Source organism: Harpia harpyja, chromosome 5 (genome assembly GCF_026419915.1).
Source record: "Harpia harpyja isolate bHarHar1 chromosome 5, bHarHar1 primary haplotype, whole genome shotgun sequence".
In the NCBI taxonomy this organism is placed as follows: Eukaryota; Metazoa; Chordata; class Aves; order Accipitriformes; family Accipitridae; genus Harpia; species Harpia harpyja.
The window spans coordinates 70730775-70747687 of NC_068944.1; the positions used below are offsets into that span (position 1 = coordinate 70730775).

The 16913-nt window shown below is 43.5% G+C and overlaps 1 protein-coding gene across 1 annotated transcript in view; it reads left to right on the forward strand.

Moving 5' to 3' along the window:
* TG (thyroglobulin) overlaps positions 1-16913 on the forward strand; it is a 158675-nt gene that overhangs the window by 4115 nt on the left and 137647 nt on the right. The window contains exons 6-13 of the mRNA XM_052786814.1: positions 4186-4292; positions 5401-5544; positions 7298-7483; positions 10722-11783; positions 13424-14011; positions 15233-15475; positions 15817-15954; positions 16526-16603. Of these exons, the coding sequence (XP_052642774.1) occupies positions 4186-4292; positions 5401-5544; positions 7298-7483; positions 10722-11783; positions 13424-14011; positions 15233-15475; positions 15817-15954; positions 16526-16603 (2546 nt within the window). The remainder of the gene's footprint in view (positions 1-4185; positions 4293-5400; positions 5545-7297; positions 7484-10721; positions 11784-13423; positions 14012-15232; positions 15476-15816; positions 15955-16525; positions 16604-16913) is intronic.

Genomic DNA, 16913 nt, shown 5'->3' on the forward strand with positions numbered 1-16913 from the left:
ATGAATGGACCAAGTAAAAAACTTTTTTCTTCTGAATTAAATTTGCTCATTTAGAAAAAACTGATATTCTATCCCTGCAGTCTAATCAGTGTGTCCTTACACACAGCAGTGGATACCACATTGCAATCTGTATTTGGAAAAGTAGCCAGGTCTACTTTTCAGACAGACACACAACTGCAAATGAGATAAATACACAAGGAAGAGAGGAATTCTGATGGATATATGAGGTAGGAAAGATGATTCCATGTGAGAGATGAAAACAGATGGACAGACGGACAAGTGGCAACATGCAAAGAGCAAGTTCCACGTGACGACGGGAAACTCTTGTCCATTTAGGCTGTGCCAGGGTTGCTCACACAGGTGAACCAGCAAGTGTTGAACAGTGTGCTGACATACCACTGGCTTTGTACGTTTGGAGAGGGCTGGGGAAGACTTCAGAATGCTGGATCAAATCCTTGTCCGTGGGAGCAAGAAGTTGTTGTCCTGTGGAAGAGCTGGGAATTAATGCTCAGGTGGATAAATAAGGGATGGGCCCCTTGCCATCTACAGGGATAGGAGTTTGGTTTGGTGCAGATGTTCAGACGCTCCAGAGAAACCTTTTGGTCTCTCATGAAGTGCTGTTATCTTGGCATCTCAGCCAACACATTTCTCCGGTGGAGGGCAGTGGAGTAAATGTAATGTCTCATTCTGACTTGGCTCTGTAGTAGCAAAGGTGTTTTATTGTAAATGTCAGTTTTTCTGTCTTGAGGGTTTTCTTTTTTAATTTAAGCAAAACTGAAAGGCAGACCCAAATGCGCAGTGCAAATTTGTCAGAGCTTCAGGAGAGGTTATTTTGGCAAGAGCAAAATAATCTGGCTGTTTCATTTGTTGGCCTGTGGAGTGTGGAAATTCTAAAAGAGCAATTACAGAGGAGAAAGCAATGCTTTAAATTAACAATTTTTTTCTCCCATTGGGAGATTTGTCTGCAAAGCCCTGCAAGATTGGGCTTTTCTTGTGTCCATGTCATGTAATTAATCACAGCAGGATCATTTCACTCCCAGCTGTCTACCTTTCTAATTATGGCATTGACTTAAACCATTGCCATCATATCTGAGTATCTCAGGTCATTAATAATATATTTATTTTCACACTGTTTCTGCCTCAGATGTCATTATCCCATCCCATAAACAGGAGGCCAGAATACAAAGTTGAAAGGGATGAGTTCCACAGCAAAGGACTATAGCAGAACAGGGATTTAAACCCATATTTTATGTTCGTGTGGAATCAGTGGAGCAACTTTCCTTGGTTCCACAGGCTGATTTTTGAAATCTAGACATGTCACACTAACACTCTTCCCAAATTGTTTTCCTACACCTTCATAAATATTCCAGAATAAATCAGTATGTTAAAAAAAAAATATGGAGAGATACAGAAGCTTAGAGCTAAGACTTTCCCAAGAGGAAAACTTTGGGAAAGAAAGATGAGCCCAAATTTCCTGCCTCACCCTGGCAGCTTGGCTGCTGTTACTTATTTTATATATATATATTTTGCCCGGGTCTTACTTGGATGGGCAGCCATATAGAAAGCCCTGTAGTAGATTGATGGGAATGATCAAAAAAACAAAAATCAAGGAGGATATTTTTATTTTCATGCTATAATTGTCATCAGGCTGAAGACCTTGTGTCAGTGTCTTTATCCCAGCTCGCAGGAGGTTTTGCCCTATTATGTATTATTTCATTGGCAGTGGAAAAAACAGGATTTGGTTTTTTCTCTGTTTCTGAATAGTCAATGAGAAAGGCAGCTATAACTTGAGCTGCACATATGAAACATAGAAGGGGTTACTTGCAAACCTGCTTTGAAGATCAGTAATGAGTTGTTTTTGCTCGAAGCCAAGAGAAGAGACTCACCGTTTGAAGAAAAGGTCAACAACCTCACATTTATTTACTTTCCCATAATTCTGAGTGCGAGCATTCTTGTTGAAACACATGGATACACTATATATATTTATCCATAACTTAAATGTAGTCATCTTTGCTTTGGCCACTGTTTTGGACTGGGTCTGATAGATGAGGTACTCTGTGTTATCGCTACTCATCTTGAGGGCTGATTAAAAAGAAGCTGAGAAAAGAGAATCAGTAGGAAGTGAGTTTTCCAAGTAAGGTAAGAAAAGTTCTGTCCTCTTGTTTGTGTGGGTCTAATTTATATCCGTTTGTACTTTATTTAGCTGTAGTCTTAACTTGGAACAAAAATAACCAGAATGACAGGATATGACTACACATCTGCCCCATATAGAAGTAGTATAATTATGCATGTGACTTCTTAACGTTGAGGTTGAAAGAAAGCAGCATGCAGAATTTTTTCATTGCATCCTGTTTCACTCAGCTAGATGTTGAGGTGCTGAGGTGATGAGTTCCAAGGACATGAGCACTGCAGAGGTCTGCCTTTAAATATAGGAGCATTGCTCTCCTAAGAAGAGAAAAGATCATATTCCTGATTAGGCAGTGGCCAGTGTATGATAATTTAGGGGAGCAGAAAGCTCTTGAAATACCCCAAGATATTTATGTCCACGTGTGTACTGAAGACCATAGAAAGATGGTATTTAGGTGCTTATATCTTAAATTGCATTGTTTAATGCTGGCAGAAGTCTCCTTGTGCCCTGAAGTATGACATTTTGATTGCTTTTAGCATGCCGGTGTCAGCAGCGGAGCAGGATTTGACGATCCAAAATGGAGGGAGTCAGTAGGCTTTTAATTTGAAGACGTGGAATAGTGCCAGAGCGAAGCAGCGCTACGCAGGGATGTGCAAGCTCTGAGCCCGGAGCACTGCTGGATAACGCTGGGACAACCCCGAGGTTACCAGCCCCTTCCTCTGCCAGGGGTTGCTGTTGCTTCGTGCATTCCCTAGCTTCTGCTTTGAGGTACTGAGGAAGCAGTAGCATCTCCAGCTCTCCTGGCAAGAGGTGGCAGAGCTCTCAGGCAGACTCTTGAAGGTAGCAAAGGCCCCTTACTCCACTGCTTTCACCTGACCGCTGGCTCGGAGCCAGACAAGCATTTCACTGCGTTTCACAGGGGCACCGCAGGCTGCACGTGCTAGAGCAGCCCTGAGGCTGCAGGAGGGTGGCACCTGAACTGAGGCTGGTCATAGTCCCGGTTTCACAGCGTCACTGTAAGCTGCTTTGGCACATTCATCTTTTTCCCAGTTGATCAGGGCCTAATCCACCATTACTGTTACTGCTAAGTGTCCTTCCTTGGTAAAAACCTAATGCGTGTAATTCTCTATGTCTTGAGCAGAAAATTCCACTTCCCTGTTGCTAGGTTTCCTTAAATAAGCCACATGCAGCTGGGACACCAGATATTTATCGTATTTCGGGGTATGGGTATGTGTCTGTAAAATAATATGGTTGTTTAGGAACTTGGCACTTTGAATTTAGAAAAACTTACCTTCTGTTTGCTTGGAGAAACCCTAGAGTGTCTGTCAGTTAAGATCACATTTATTATGTTTTTTCCAACTCTGACCCTATTAAGTTTCCTTCCTAAATCATTGCTTTGCTGGAATCTGGCTGTTGCCACTCCTAGAATATTATACTGCAAACTAGCATCTCTTTGATCTCCAGAAATAAGAGTCAATCATCTTACTTGTAATATGTTAAAAACCCTTTCTCCTTAATCTGTTGAGCCATGCTCTGAAAATGAAAAAGATTAGTGAGGTTTTTATCAGCTTTTGTGCTTAATTCAGTGCAGAAAGCGTACGTAGCATGTAGGGAAGAGGAAGCAACCTGTTTGTTTAGGCACTCTGCCATCCTGTGCAGATTTGTGGAAGGAGCTAATGAACGGGTGTTGCAATAACATTAAGCCAGCGTCCATCTATTTTACACTCTTTGACAGGCTTTCAAAGATGAGAATAGAATTGAAAATGAGTATTGGATGCTGAGTGTACCTGCTCAGGAAGGGTCAGAAATCTGTCTGAAGGGAGATTGTCCTGTGTTTGTTTAAAAAAATGGCATTTAGGAGACTTGTTAGCCTGCTGAAACACTGATCAGCATCGTGTCAGAACCTGGTTGCCACAGGGAGATGGAAGGGTTTTGTGATGGCTTTGTGCTCTGCAGACATCCTTGCCATACAGATTCGGGAGGGCAACACAGATGATGCTTTGTTGTTGTCGATGGGCCTCCCTGGGCTCTTCACAGGAGGCTGCTTTTCCTTTCAGGCTCCCGGGGGCTTTCCAAACCTTCAGCTCCTTGCGGGAGACGTTCCCCGAGGTCTCTGGGTACTGTTACTGCGTGGACAGCCTGGGCAGAGAGTTAGCAGACACTGGTGAGTACCCTCCGGCATCTAGCCCTTTTACTTGAGTGGCTTTGAATTCCCAAGGGAAAGGACAAATAACATTTACCCATCTTCAGATTAATTTGGGACTTCACTTTCATTCTTACAAGGGGTAAGATCACTGTGACCGGTGTAGTGCCCATGGGAAAGGCTGGAGCTCACTAATGAAATTCCATCCTTAGGAGCAGCACTTCAGCCTGTGAGCTGCTGCCCAGGGGCTAATCCTCTCCTTTTTGGGATGGTGGAATAGGGTATCTGAATGTCCAACCTCTGCCCACACTAGAAAGCTGTGTCATATTTAATAAGTCAAATTAGCAAATGCAGGGGAGTATAAAGGGCCTGGAGACTGAACTGTTTTCTTCTTGCTCAGGAGAATCATGGAATGGTTTGGGTTGGAAGGGACTTTTAAAGATTATCTAGTCCAAGCCCCCTGCTATGGGTGGGGGCATCAGGTGGTACTTCCTTTCCTCTCATCGCCTCAGGATACCTTTTAGGCATGTTAATAGTTGATGGGACACTTTAGAAGAAAGAATGTTTTTTCCAAGAAGGAGGAATGAGGAAGTTAAGGACTTTCAGCTCATCTTCCTTAGCTACTGTGGTTTTAAAAATTAAAAAACAAACAAACAAACCAACCCGTGAAAAACACAAAGCATAATAGCTTAAAATTTACATGGTAGATGAGAACTTCAACATTTAATTGCCACAAGGGTGAGAAGTTCTCAAAAAATTTGTGCACTCAGGGGAACTACTGTACCTCTTTTTTTTTGGTATACAAACAAAATGATTGGGAATTGTTTCCAAAATTCCATCAATTACTCTACTGTAGACTGAACCTAACAAAACCACAGCACAGTGCTGGTTATGGGATGTTCCTCCTGCTTGTTTTGGTAGATGTCAAGGCATAAAGCTAGCGGCTGGGGACTCAGCAGTGGGTTATATGGTGTGGTGCATTAGGGTTATGCAGTATAATTTTGCATTTGGTCTGTTTAGAGGACTGGTTTTCTTTTTCCTGATAGGCTTCCAGTTCTGCTACTCTGGTGTAAAGCAGGTGAATTCTGTCTTAAAACCAGGCTCTGTGCTAAAAGTTTCTCTTTTCCAGGCTTGGAACTGCTGCTCGATGAAGTTTATGACACAGTTTTCTCTACGCTGGACCCTGCCCGCATGTTCACAGAGACCAGTATATATCGGATCCTGCAGAGGCGGTTTCTGGGGGTTCAGCTAGCTACCTCTGGCACGTTCAGATGTAAGTAGTACTCAGGTGATGCCCTGTACATAAGGTGAAAATTTTGGAGCTTATATGGGACAGCTGCCATTAGGGAGATTTGTTCTAGGATTCTTTTGCACTAAAAGCATATAATATCACAGTTTCAGTGCAAAAAATCATGGTCCTTGAATTGCAGCTGGCTTTTAACCATTCTTACCAGCAGATTGTACCTGTCCTCCGATCAGTGCTTTCCCATGCACTTGAAGTTCGCATTAGTTGAAATCCCATGAACTCTCCATATCTCTTGCCCTGAGATCATGGGGATGGATCTGATGATTTATTAAATTAAAAGCCTGAGAAAATGCTCCCTAATTTATGTTGGTACACTCAGAAATAGGAAGGATCTTACACTGACCACAACACACTCAGTCCCCAGGAGGCTACAGAGGAGTTTGTATTGCCTTAGCCAGCAAGGCTGAACTTCTGGATCTGCCCTTGGGTCCATTCCCGTCCTGGTCGGGGCAGGCAAATGGGGAGAGAGTTTCTTTGCCTACGGGCGGTGAACTCTGTGGGACAGGAGGTCAGGTGCCTCCTTCTCTCTCCTCTACCAGAGCCTGAGAGAATTGCCTTGGCTGGGGAGAGTTTGAACCCGCTGGTGTGATACTTCATCCTCCTATCCAAATTCCTCTGCCATCGCTGTCTGACCCTCGCTAAGAAGTTGCATCACCAGATGTACTAAGCACATAGTGATGTAAGTCTTCCGGCCACAGAGTCAGACGGTTTTTCTGTTTCTGGGACAAGCCGATCATTCTGGGGAGTCTGGAAAGCATCTTCCCCCCTTCACTGCACAGTGCTGTTGAGTAAGCTCTGGCTATAGCTAGGGATGCAGCGGCTGCCAGCAAGGATGAAGCTGTAACAGCCACAAGATGGAGATGTGACCACGTTCGTCAGCCGCTGAAGGGGACTGCTTTGGTGACTTACCCAGATCTCACACTGCCACCTGAAGCCACAGGCATCAGGAAAGTTGTCAGATTTCCTTGATGGACAGGTTGCTCTGATGTGATGCTCTTGCTGCCTCAACCTGGTAGCTGAAAAGCTCCTGAAGGTGAGAAATGTTTAGGCTGTAGGATTGCAGGTTTGTATAAACAAGCAAAGTTTCTGTTGGAAGGATGGAGTCCAGTATTGGAGAGATCGAAACTCAGAAAATTTGCTTTATGGAGCTTTGGCTTCTCTGCCGTTAAGGCCAGTTTGACAGGAATAGGGTCTTCAGATCCCTGCAGAGAGAAATATATTGGGTGGTCCCAGACCAAGTCTCCACAGTCAGGTACAGAACCTTTTGCGGGAGCAATGCCTCACTCTCTTCAGAAACATTGATGTTTGCCTTCATCTCAGTCTTCCAAGCTGCATATCTGTCTTTGTTGACCAGTTTTGCATTTGCATTAAGGGCCAGAGCTCACCTAGCCTCCAGCAGGACTCCCTGAGAGAGATGCTGCTATTCTGCCTACCCATGACTATGGCTGAAAAATGTGTTGAGGTTTTATTTTCTGTTTAGTTTTCAGAAATGACTACTTACAGTAGAAAACCCTGGGGCCAATCCTTGAGGAGAAAAGAGGATGGAGAATTCATATTTTGGGCTGGTACTTGAAGTGTGACTGAAAACAGTCAGGAAATTAAACTTTCCTTTTTTTTTTTTTTTTTTTTTTCCTCCCAAATAGGCAAACAATGGGATCAAGGAGAGATAGCTCTGAAACTTTAAGCTTTGTCTCCTTAACACATACTGGCTTTCTTCCAGGCCCCTCAAAGTGTGAGGTTGAGCGGTACGCAGCCCTGCGTTACCAGCACGCCTACGTGCCGTCTTGTGAAGCTGATGGGAGCTACACGCCGGTGCAGTGTCAGCAGGGAGGACAGTGCTGGTGTGCGGACACCAAAGGGCAAGAGGTCCAGGGCACAAAGAGACGAGGACAACCCCCAGCCTGCGGTATGTATGAGGTTTGGAAAAGGAAAAATGAGCACATCTCTCGGCGTCTGTAGAAAGAAACCCGAAGGACCGGTTCCCTTCTCAGCTCTGACAGATTCTGGTGTTCAAAACCTGAGATCCAAAAACCTCCTTGGGGTTAAGAACCACATTCTAATAAATTATTAAATATCATATTCCTTTTATTTTCCTTCGTGACCTTTCTTTAGCCTTTTACTTTTGCATACAGCAAGGCTTTTCTCTGCAGCCATGATAATCTGTCTCTTGATTCCTGGAGCTGGGGCATGAAGTCCGAATATGTGGGATAATATAAGGAAGCCAGTGATGATGGTTTGGGCTTTACCTCCTCCCTTTGGTGAAATGCTATGGAATTTCTAAGGCATCTCTCATCCTAAGCATTTTTTTTCCCGTCTCTGTCACTGCATATTTGGCCATGAAATTTGCCAAAACCAGTTAAAAAAATCCCCAACCAATTCAGAAAAGGTGTATGGGTTTGGGCTTTGAGAGATTTCATGAAGAATACACCATCAAATCAGTGCCCCAAATGGAAATGACAGCAGAAATGTCCAAGGGCCAGAGGGGAGGAGGAAAGTTAAAAACCTTCACTCTGAAGCGTACTACCTAAATCTTCAGGATTGCGCTGGAGGGCTGGGGCACAAGGTCTTAACGCGGGGGCCGCCTTTGGGAAAGGTAATTGCTCTGTCTGCAAGACACAGTCTTACCATGCAGATAGAGAAGGAGAAACCTAGTCTGGGTGTCACGGCTCCAAGTCGCTCAGAGTGCTCTAGGCACAGACAGGCTTACTGCGAAATGAAAATGTTAACATGCCTCCGAGGCTGATCACCAAGGATATTGCAAGGGAACCTCCGAGAAGCCTTGCCATATGTTGGGACTGGTTGTTTTCTCTTTGAATGTACTTTGCTGAGCCCTCCTGATGATTTTTTTTTTTTTTTTTTTGGGGGGGTGGTGGGCACACAATGACTTGAGACTGCTTGCAGCTTTTATTGGCGGACTCAGGAAATTTAAGTGGGGAAAAATTTCTGCAGAGGTTTTGCAGACTAGCTCCTGAGAAGGTATTTCATGAAGATATAGCTGCAGTCTGTGTTCAGACAGCTACATACCATGTGCGTGTCTCCAGTTCTGCTCTGTTTTATTTCTCTTTAATATCTTTGACTCTCACACTCAGCAGCATGAACACTGGAGGAGGCGGAGACGTAGGTGTGGGTAGCACGTTGGGTACTCACATGACCTGGGCCACGAGGCAGTCCTGATAGGGACATGCTTCTTTTCAGACCTTTTACAGTAAATTCAACCCAGCAGTGCTTTTCTCTTTATTCCTTCTCACTCTGCTTTGATTTGATTCAACGGTGGGTAGGAGGGGAGAGCATTTAAAGACCATGATCCTACATTTGTTTCATATCAGCATACTTGAGGGATTGTGGCTTACACTAACTTATTGGTCCCCAGAGGAATGTTCTTCAACCCTCTTACCAAGAGCCAACACTGAAAACAGAAGGGGCCCATCCTACAGAAAATGCCTTTACAAAGGAACCACTGTGAGGGACCCTGAGCCCCTGCCAGGAACCGCAGAGCAGGACAAGGGTGCGAAAGGAGGAGTGAGAAAGATGCTGATCACAGAGCCTCAGATTACTTGCTAATCTATTTCAGCAGCTTTTAAGACTTCCAGCTTTTATCTTTACTGTTAACAGGATTTATGACTGCTTTATCATATTGCCTGAATGTGGAATAAATAGGGATGGGGTGGGGAGCCCAAGGGAGGCCATGCTGGAGCAGACCAAAGCAGTTTATCCACCATCCTGTCCCCTACAGGCACAGCAGTGGTGCTTAGGGAGAAAGTATGAGAAACATGGGAAATACATTTAGCTTCCATATATCCTGCTGCAGGCGTGAGAGGCCCCAAACTGGAGGATGAACCCAGATCATTGTGTTCAGCACTCCCCTATGGAGTCATCTTCCAGGGATATGCCTAATTGCCTTTTAACCTTTTATGCTTCCTAGCATCCTCTGGCAATAAATTTCATTATCATAATTACGTGCTCTACTTCTGGACCATTCTAATTCCTGTACTGTGAGAAATACTGAATAATAATTGTCTATTGTGAGTCTTGTGGAGAATCTTGGTTTTTAAAAACCTTTATCATATTTTTTTTGTCCAAGCTGAGTAGTCTTTCCTACTGGAAAAGCTGTTCTGTCCTCAAAATATTTTTGCATCCCTTCTCTATAACTCTGCTACTTTTCAAGGAGAGGTAACCATGTGGCAGATGATTCAAGCTGCTGTGTGTGTTCCAGAGATCCAATCAGTGCCATAACCATCCTGTCTGTTTGGTTCTCAGTGTATTTATATCTACCAAGTCTTTCCTTTTTTGATGTCTTTTGAGCCTTAAGCTGACATTTTCAAAGGTCCTTCTTCAGTGATATTTTGCATCCTAACTTGGAGCCATTGCTGTCTGTGTATGAACGTACAGATGGGACTGGATGCAGATACACCTGTGACATAGCTTGGTCCAGGATATGGGTGGCCAGGGCCACTGTTGGTACCCTTAGTACCCTGACATTTGACTATTTTTGTTGAAATTTTGTACTTTTTTTCCTTCGGAGCTCATTTGTGAGTGCCATCTGGTCCTTAGCACTCTATTACTGCTAATTTTAACAATTTGTTTTCAAACTTTTTGTAATGAACACTTCACTATGAAACTGAAGATCTAGGTAGGAAGCCTCCATAAATTCCTCATTAGTGGGCACTGGTTAAAATAACTTTCTGTTCTTCTGCAGTCTATTTCTCTTTCTTAGATTCACTTACTGCATCTGGATCATCGGAGGTTTTCATTAGAAGCAGGCATCCTACCAGAGAATTAAAGTATTTAGAAAAGACTTTATTTGTTCTTTCAGCCATAGGAACAGGAATAAGGATTTACATTGGGAAACAATAGAACCAGAAGAAGACCACAGAGCAGACAACTCAGATGTGGTGAAGGAATGTTTTCTTTCACTTTGTGTCTTGACTGGAGAATTTTATTTATAGACTGTATTCAGCAACAGTTCAAATTTCCTTATCACTATGCGTGATGCATAGCCTAGGAACTAGAGGCAGGTTAAACTACACATTTATGTGGTTTCTGCCTAGATTGCTTGAAAGATAGTCATACAGATACAGCTTTTGGAGGTTCCAAAATTTGCTTTTTTTTTTTTTTTTTTTTTTTTTTTTTTAATCTTTGTCTAGGTGAAGAACAAGTGTGCACCTCAGAGAGGCGACGGGCCTTGTCGAGGATCTTTTATGGCCCTGCTGGGTACTTCAGCCAGACCAATTTGTTTTCCACTCCAGATACGCAATCGGAAAAACCAGCTGGCTTCTCAAGACCCTGCCCTCCCTCCTTCAAGGAGCTGTTTCTGGACTCTGGATTGTTGTCCCCAGTTGCACAAAGCCCGTATGTCAGTCAGATTCCTGGGCTAGAAACCACCCTTAGTGAAGCCATCACAGGGATATTCCCATCAAGGGAACTGGCTCAGATGGCACTGCAATTTACTGCCAATCCAAAACGTTTCCAAGAAAACCTCTTTGGAGGAAGGTTCTTGAAGAATTTGATCCAGTTTAACTTCACGGGGGCACTTGGCACTAGTGGGAAGTACAGCATTGCCCAGTTTTTCCCACAGGATGTGGCAGAAAGGGATAACGAGCAAAGCCTTCTGGAATCAGCTGAGGCATTTTCATTGGAGGTATCAAAGGGGAGCTCCATTTTGAATAAACCTCTTGTAGGCAGCTTTGGCCGCACGGTAACCCTACAGGACAATCAGAATATGATGAAATTCCTTTCCTCTGTTCTGGAACTACCAGAGTTCTTTACTTTTCTTCAGCAAGTGATTTCTGTCCCCAAGAGCATTGCTGAAGATTTAGGTGAAGTGTTGAAACTAGCATTGGGATCAGAAAACTGTGGTGAAGAGCCAAGAGACCTGTTTGTTCCAACATGCACCAAGGAGGGGAGGTATGAGGAAGTTCAGTGCTATGTGGGAGAGTGCTGGTGTTTGGACACTTCAGGTAAGGAAATTCCAGGCTCAAGAGTTCAAGGCAAACGTCCAAGGTGTCCCACTGATTGTGAGAAACAAAGGAGAAACCTGCAAAACTTGAAGCAAAGCCTGCCTGCTGGATCAGATCTTTTTATTCCCTCTTGTACCAAAGATGGAGACTTTCTGCCACTCCAGTGTTATGGGACAAATTGCTTCTGTGTTGATTTGAATGGCAAGACTATTCCAGGAATAAGGGGAAAAGCTGGAAAGCCAATGCAATGTAAGTCCTAGGGACTGGAAATTTAAAAATGCTTCCTTATTGTGTTGGAATTTCATGATTCTTTCTTCATATCTGATTATATCTGGAAATGTATGAATGGTGTATACAAACAATATTGTCCCCTAAAAGGAAAGCAAGTCAGCCCTATAGTTGCAGGGGAACAGTGGGAAACAGTGTATGTAAACCTTGATATCCTAAGTCTTAAAAATGGTCCCTTCTTCTTCCAGTGCATAGGGTAGGCACAGTCAAAACAGAGGAGCCTGAGGTCTTGCCTTGTTAATGAGCATGTCATTGGCATATGTCTCTACTAAGTGCGTAGCTAGTGTGTATAGCATCTGTGATGCCCATGAGACCTGGAGCATCTGTGTAACTGAATGTGACCCATGCCAAGTGAAAAAGCCCTTCTACTTTCAGGACCAAGTCACGTGGGCATGGTCACTGGCTCATCCTTGTCCTGAGAACTGAAGAGCTTCAGTGCCTTAAACCGTGAACCTCTTTTAGTCTTTTAGCCCAGGAATATATCCTCAACTTGGTAGAATGTCACAGGAGTCCAAACATAGGAGAGGGAGTCAAAGGCTAATAGGTTTCTCATAAAGGTCACACAGTCAGGCCAGAAAAGTGAGTTGCAAATGACTTGTCAGACATCAATTTGGCATTGCAACTTGCTTATAGATTATGAACTGCCTCTTCTTGCCCTTCTGTTAACGTAATACAAAGGAAGAAGGAAGCACATAGGCTGGGGATATTTGTCTGTCAAGTTTCTGTGAACTGAAAATGGCACATCAACAGGGAGAACGGACCAAGAGAAGAGCCCGCTTCTCATTTTAGAAGGAATAGCAGAGTATCCAGCAGATGACAGTGGTACATATTGAAGGAGCTCCTTTGAATAGCAGTTTGCAGAAGTAGTGGGGAATTTATCCCAATGATCCGAATTGGTAGGGGGTTTAACACATCTGTAGTGCAATCAAAATAAACAGGTTCATAATTCTCTGGTGCTCAAAAGGAGATGAGCTCCTATGTTTTGCTAGGTTTGTAGAGCTGCTTGGTGGCAAAATGAAATTTGGCTCTGGAGATGGCAGAAAAGGCTTCCAAAAAAATCACTCCAGCATTTTGAGAGATGGTATTTTTATATTCAGCTGCAATATTCTGTAGAGAATAAGAAGAGAGGACAACAGAATCTGAAAATCCTGATTAGGTCCAAGGGGAAATAAAATCAGTATTATCCTGCTGTTCAGATGGTTGCTTTTGCAGGGATTGGCTGAATAAGAAGTAACTGCCAGATTATCAAGTGTATCTGAAAATACCTTGTTGATGCGAACAGATTCAGGAAGGCATTTAGTGGCATCAAGTACCTATCCTCCCCAGTAAGAACTACAGGCATCCAATGTGTTCAAATATTTTTAAAAATCATATCTATATGCATCTTTTATTTCCAAAGGCATGTGAGCACTCTTACCTTGGTTCAGCATGGGAGCTTAATAGCATTAGCCCTCTTACTAACAGGCCAGAAATAATGTTGTTAGTATTGGGATAAGTGACCAAGTTTTAGTAATGGTGTTTATAGTACTAGGGGGGTCGGGGGTACTGTATATCTTCAGTGCATTCCTAAGATGTGCTATGCATGTTTTTCTTTTCCCCAGGCCCAAGCGCTTGCCAAGTAACAGCTGGTCAGGAGTTTCTGAAGGCTGTGAAACTCTTGTTGTCAGATCCAAGTGCTCTGTCTCAGGTCTCCAGGATTTACGTCCCGCAGTGCGATGCTGACGGTGCCTGGAGGCAGGTGCAGTGCAGCGGCCCTCCCGAGCAAGCCTTTGCGTGGTACGAAAGGTGGATTGCAGAGAACAACGAAGGCAAACCCCTGCCAGCTGCTAATCTATTGAACATCACAACCGGATATGAAGAGGCATCTTCCAAAGGCTTTTCAGCTTTTATTAAAGCTTTGTATGAGGCTGGGCACCAGAACGTCTTCCCAGCATTCACCACGTATTCCTCCTTCACTGATCTCCCACCTGAAGTGCTGGAAGGAAACTTGACCTCTGCATCTGAGAACATTTTACTGGATCCATATGTGTTCTGGCAGCTTCTGAATGAGCAGTTGACCTATTACCCAGGACCCTATACTGATTTCAGCGCTCCATTAAGCCACTTTGAACTTCGTGATTGTTGGTGTGTTGATAGCAAAGGAGAAGAGCTGCAAGGAACAAAGGCAGAAGTGAGCCAGGTGCCAGCATGTAAGTAACAGAATTTCTGGCACAGAAGTAGCAGTGTGTCTGGTCTTTGCTTTTATGCCACAAGAGGAAAGTCTTTTCAAGTGCTGTGAAGTAGGAGAAAATTACTTGTCAGAAAGATCACCAATACTGCCGTTGTCACTGGCCACCAGAGGTTTGGTGACTCATTTTTGGTAAATAATGAGGTGTCTCAGCTTTGGAAATAAGGAGGAATAAAGTTCCATATCAAGTTTGTGTAGATTTTATAATTTGGAATTTGAACATATAATGCTTTTGCAGAAGATACTTAGCCAGGCAGCAAAGGACACTTTGAAGATAGAAACAGTATGTGAAGAGTTGTATGGAAAATTCAGGATTACACTGTGATGTAAATGACTTTCAAGAATGCCTTAAAATGAGGCAAGAGGAGTTTTCTTTACTGTTTCTTACTACACAGTCAAGAGTCACAGATATCCCTTAAAATCACTAGGAAAAGAGTGAGGCCAGCACTGAGGTTTGGTAAGCCCTCTGTCTAGACACCTCCACCAAAGCTGTTGGGTCCTCTTTGGGGTTACTTCAGCAGATGACCTATATTATAAATGTAGTCACTCAAACCATTCTCATCACATCATAGTAATTTTGCAGGTGGGAGGAAGAGACAGGACAATGAATGGCAAACTTCCAAATGGGCAAGGAGTGCCAGCGATGCCAGTTCTGTGGGCAAATGGGGAATAAAGGGGACGAAGAATATTAGCAGAGAGTTATTTTAGCAGAGAAGCTTTCACTGACCTGGTTTATGTTGAACTGCCATTTATGAGCCAGTAGATGTATGGAGAGGACAGGCCAAGTGTCAGCTGCCACTCTGGACCCAAGGGATAAACCTTCATTTTCCTTTCTCGCTCTCTCTTCTGATTATCCGATTTTTTTATGACAGCAACTGAGGGCAGTTCTATAGAGACATATTAACTCCGTTTGTAACCAATGAGGAGGAGGTAACTTAAAATCATCAAGGCTTCGGCCCAAGACTTGGAGAATGTTTGGGTGATTCCTGGTACTCTCGGACTCTTGCTGTTATATAGCTAAGCATAGACAAGTCTCGTTTGTTTGCTTGTTTCATTAAACAATTCAAAACCAAGCAAGTGGAGAAGGAAACAGAAGATGCTAATTAAAAGACCAGCTAGTTTTTACATGCAAATGTTTACTGGATTTAGATGAAGGGCATTAATATACCTGCTGGTTCTACAGGTCCTGGTATATGTGAAGGTGTTAAGCAGGAAGCCGTGAAGTTTATGGAGGAGGCAGAGCAGCTCATCCTAGCATCAAATCGTTCCCACTTCCCTTTTGGAGAGAGCTTCTTGATGGCAAAGGGAATACAGCTCACAGACAACGACCTCCTACGTTCTGCTCGGCCCTACGAGTCGGAGGTGGTGGTCTCTGAAAAGCTGTTATCGGGCAGTGGCTATGCTCTCCAGCTGGCTGCATGGTCAGGTAGGTGAAAGATTGATGAGAGCTTAATTAAATGGATTAATGCCCAGAATCTCTGCAGGAGTACGCTATGTCAAATTCAACTTTGCTGAAAAACAGGTGCAACTCAGCAGGTATAATTAATCAGTATAATTAAACTGCCAACCCAAGAGCTGATTTCAGTTGTCTTATATGTATGACGTGATGCATACATAAGATCTGGACACTTACCAGCGTTTATGTACTTGCAGCATTTGTCTATTTGCCTTCTGAAGTACAGGGAACATTCAGGTGTTTGCAAACATGTGCATTTAAAATATCTTGTATTGGACACTAACAGCTTTCTTGTACTTATCTTTTTATAGTTTTACATTTCTACTGGCGAAGTCACTTTATTTCAAAACGTTTTGCTGGGGAAGCAACGCAGCTGGGATTTCTCCCTTACATCCCACAGTGTGATGGTCTGGGAAACTGGGAGCCAACTCAGTGCTATGAAAGCACAGGTGAGCAATTGCTAACAAGATACTCTGGGCTGTCTGAGCAAAGAAAATCTAAGCAGAATTCTAATAAAAAGATGGAAAACCTGTATTTTTGTAGCCAAACTGGAAAGAGGTGAAGTGGTCTACAAAATGGGTAGAAAATTGACTGGAGTGAGGAACTCAAGTGGCAGCTCACTGGGGCTCAAAACCCAGTCGATGTTCAGTTGCTCGCTGCTAGTGGTGTTCCTCGGGGGTCGGTTCAGGGGCTGGTATTGCTTAATGCCTTCAATAATGACCAGGACGATGAGATGGAGTGCGCTTTCAGCGAGTTTGTGGGTGATACCAAATTGCTGGGAGCAGATGAGACGCTGCGGGATAGGGCTGCAATGGAAGAGTCTCACCAGATCTGCTACATTTCCATTCTCACCACTGCTCTCAGGTGTGGTCTACTTATCTCTGGATAGCAGACTTAACTGTGACTTAGATTTGCTGACCACTTTCTATAGTGCTGCTGAGGATGAAAATCTCCCCAGTACACAACAAAGCATACTGCAGTACAACTTCTAAAATAAAGCTGCTTTTCTTCCCTGGCCAGGTCATTGCTGGTGCGTGGATGAGAGAGGACGTTATGTCATGGATTCTTTGGTCTCACGCTCAGCAGAACTTCCCAAATGTCAGTTGGTTTTTCTTTCTAAATATTTGTTTTTACCTGGTCTTACAAATTTTAATAGTTATTGAAAATTCTAGTATGGTATGCAAGAAGCAAGGCTTGTTGCTAACCACTGCAAGAAAAGAAAAAGAGATTTTATGCTTGTTTTGCTAATTCATTTAATTTCACTACGTGTGATTTTGGCTTGCCTGATTTGAGAATGGACCCTCTACTGTTGCTGGCCCTGCTTGAGCCAGGGGTTTGAACCAGACATCCAACCAGATGTCTCCAGAGGTCCCTTCTAACCTCAACCATCCTGCGATTGTGTGGTTAT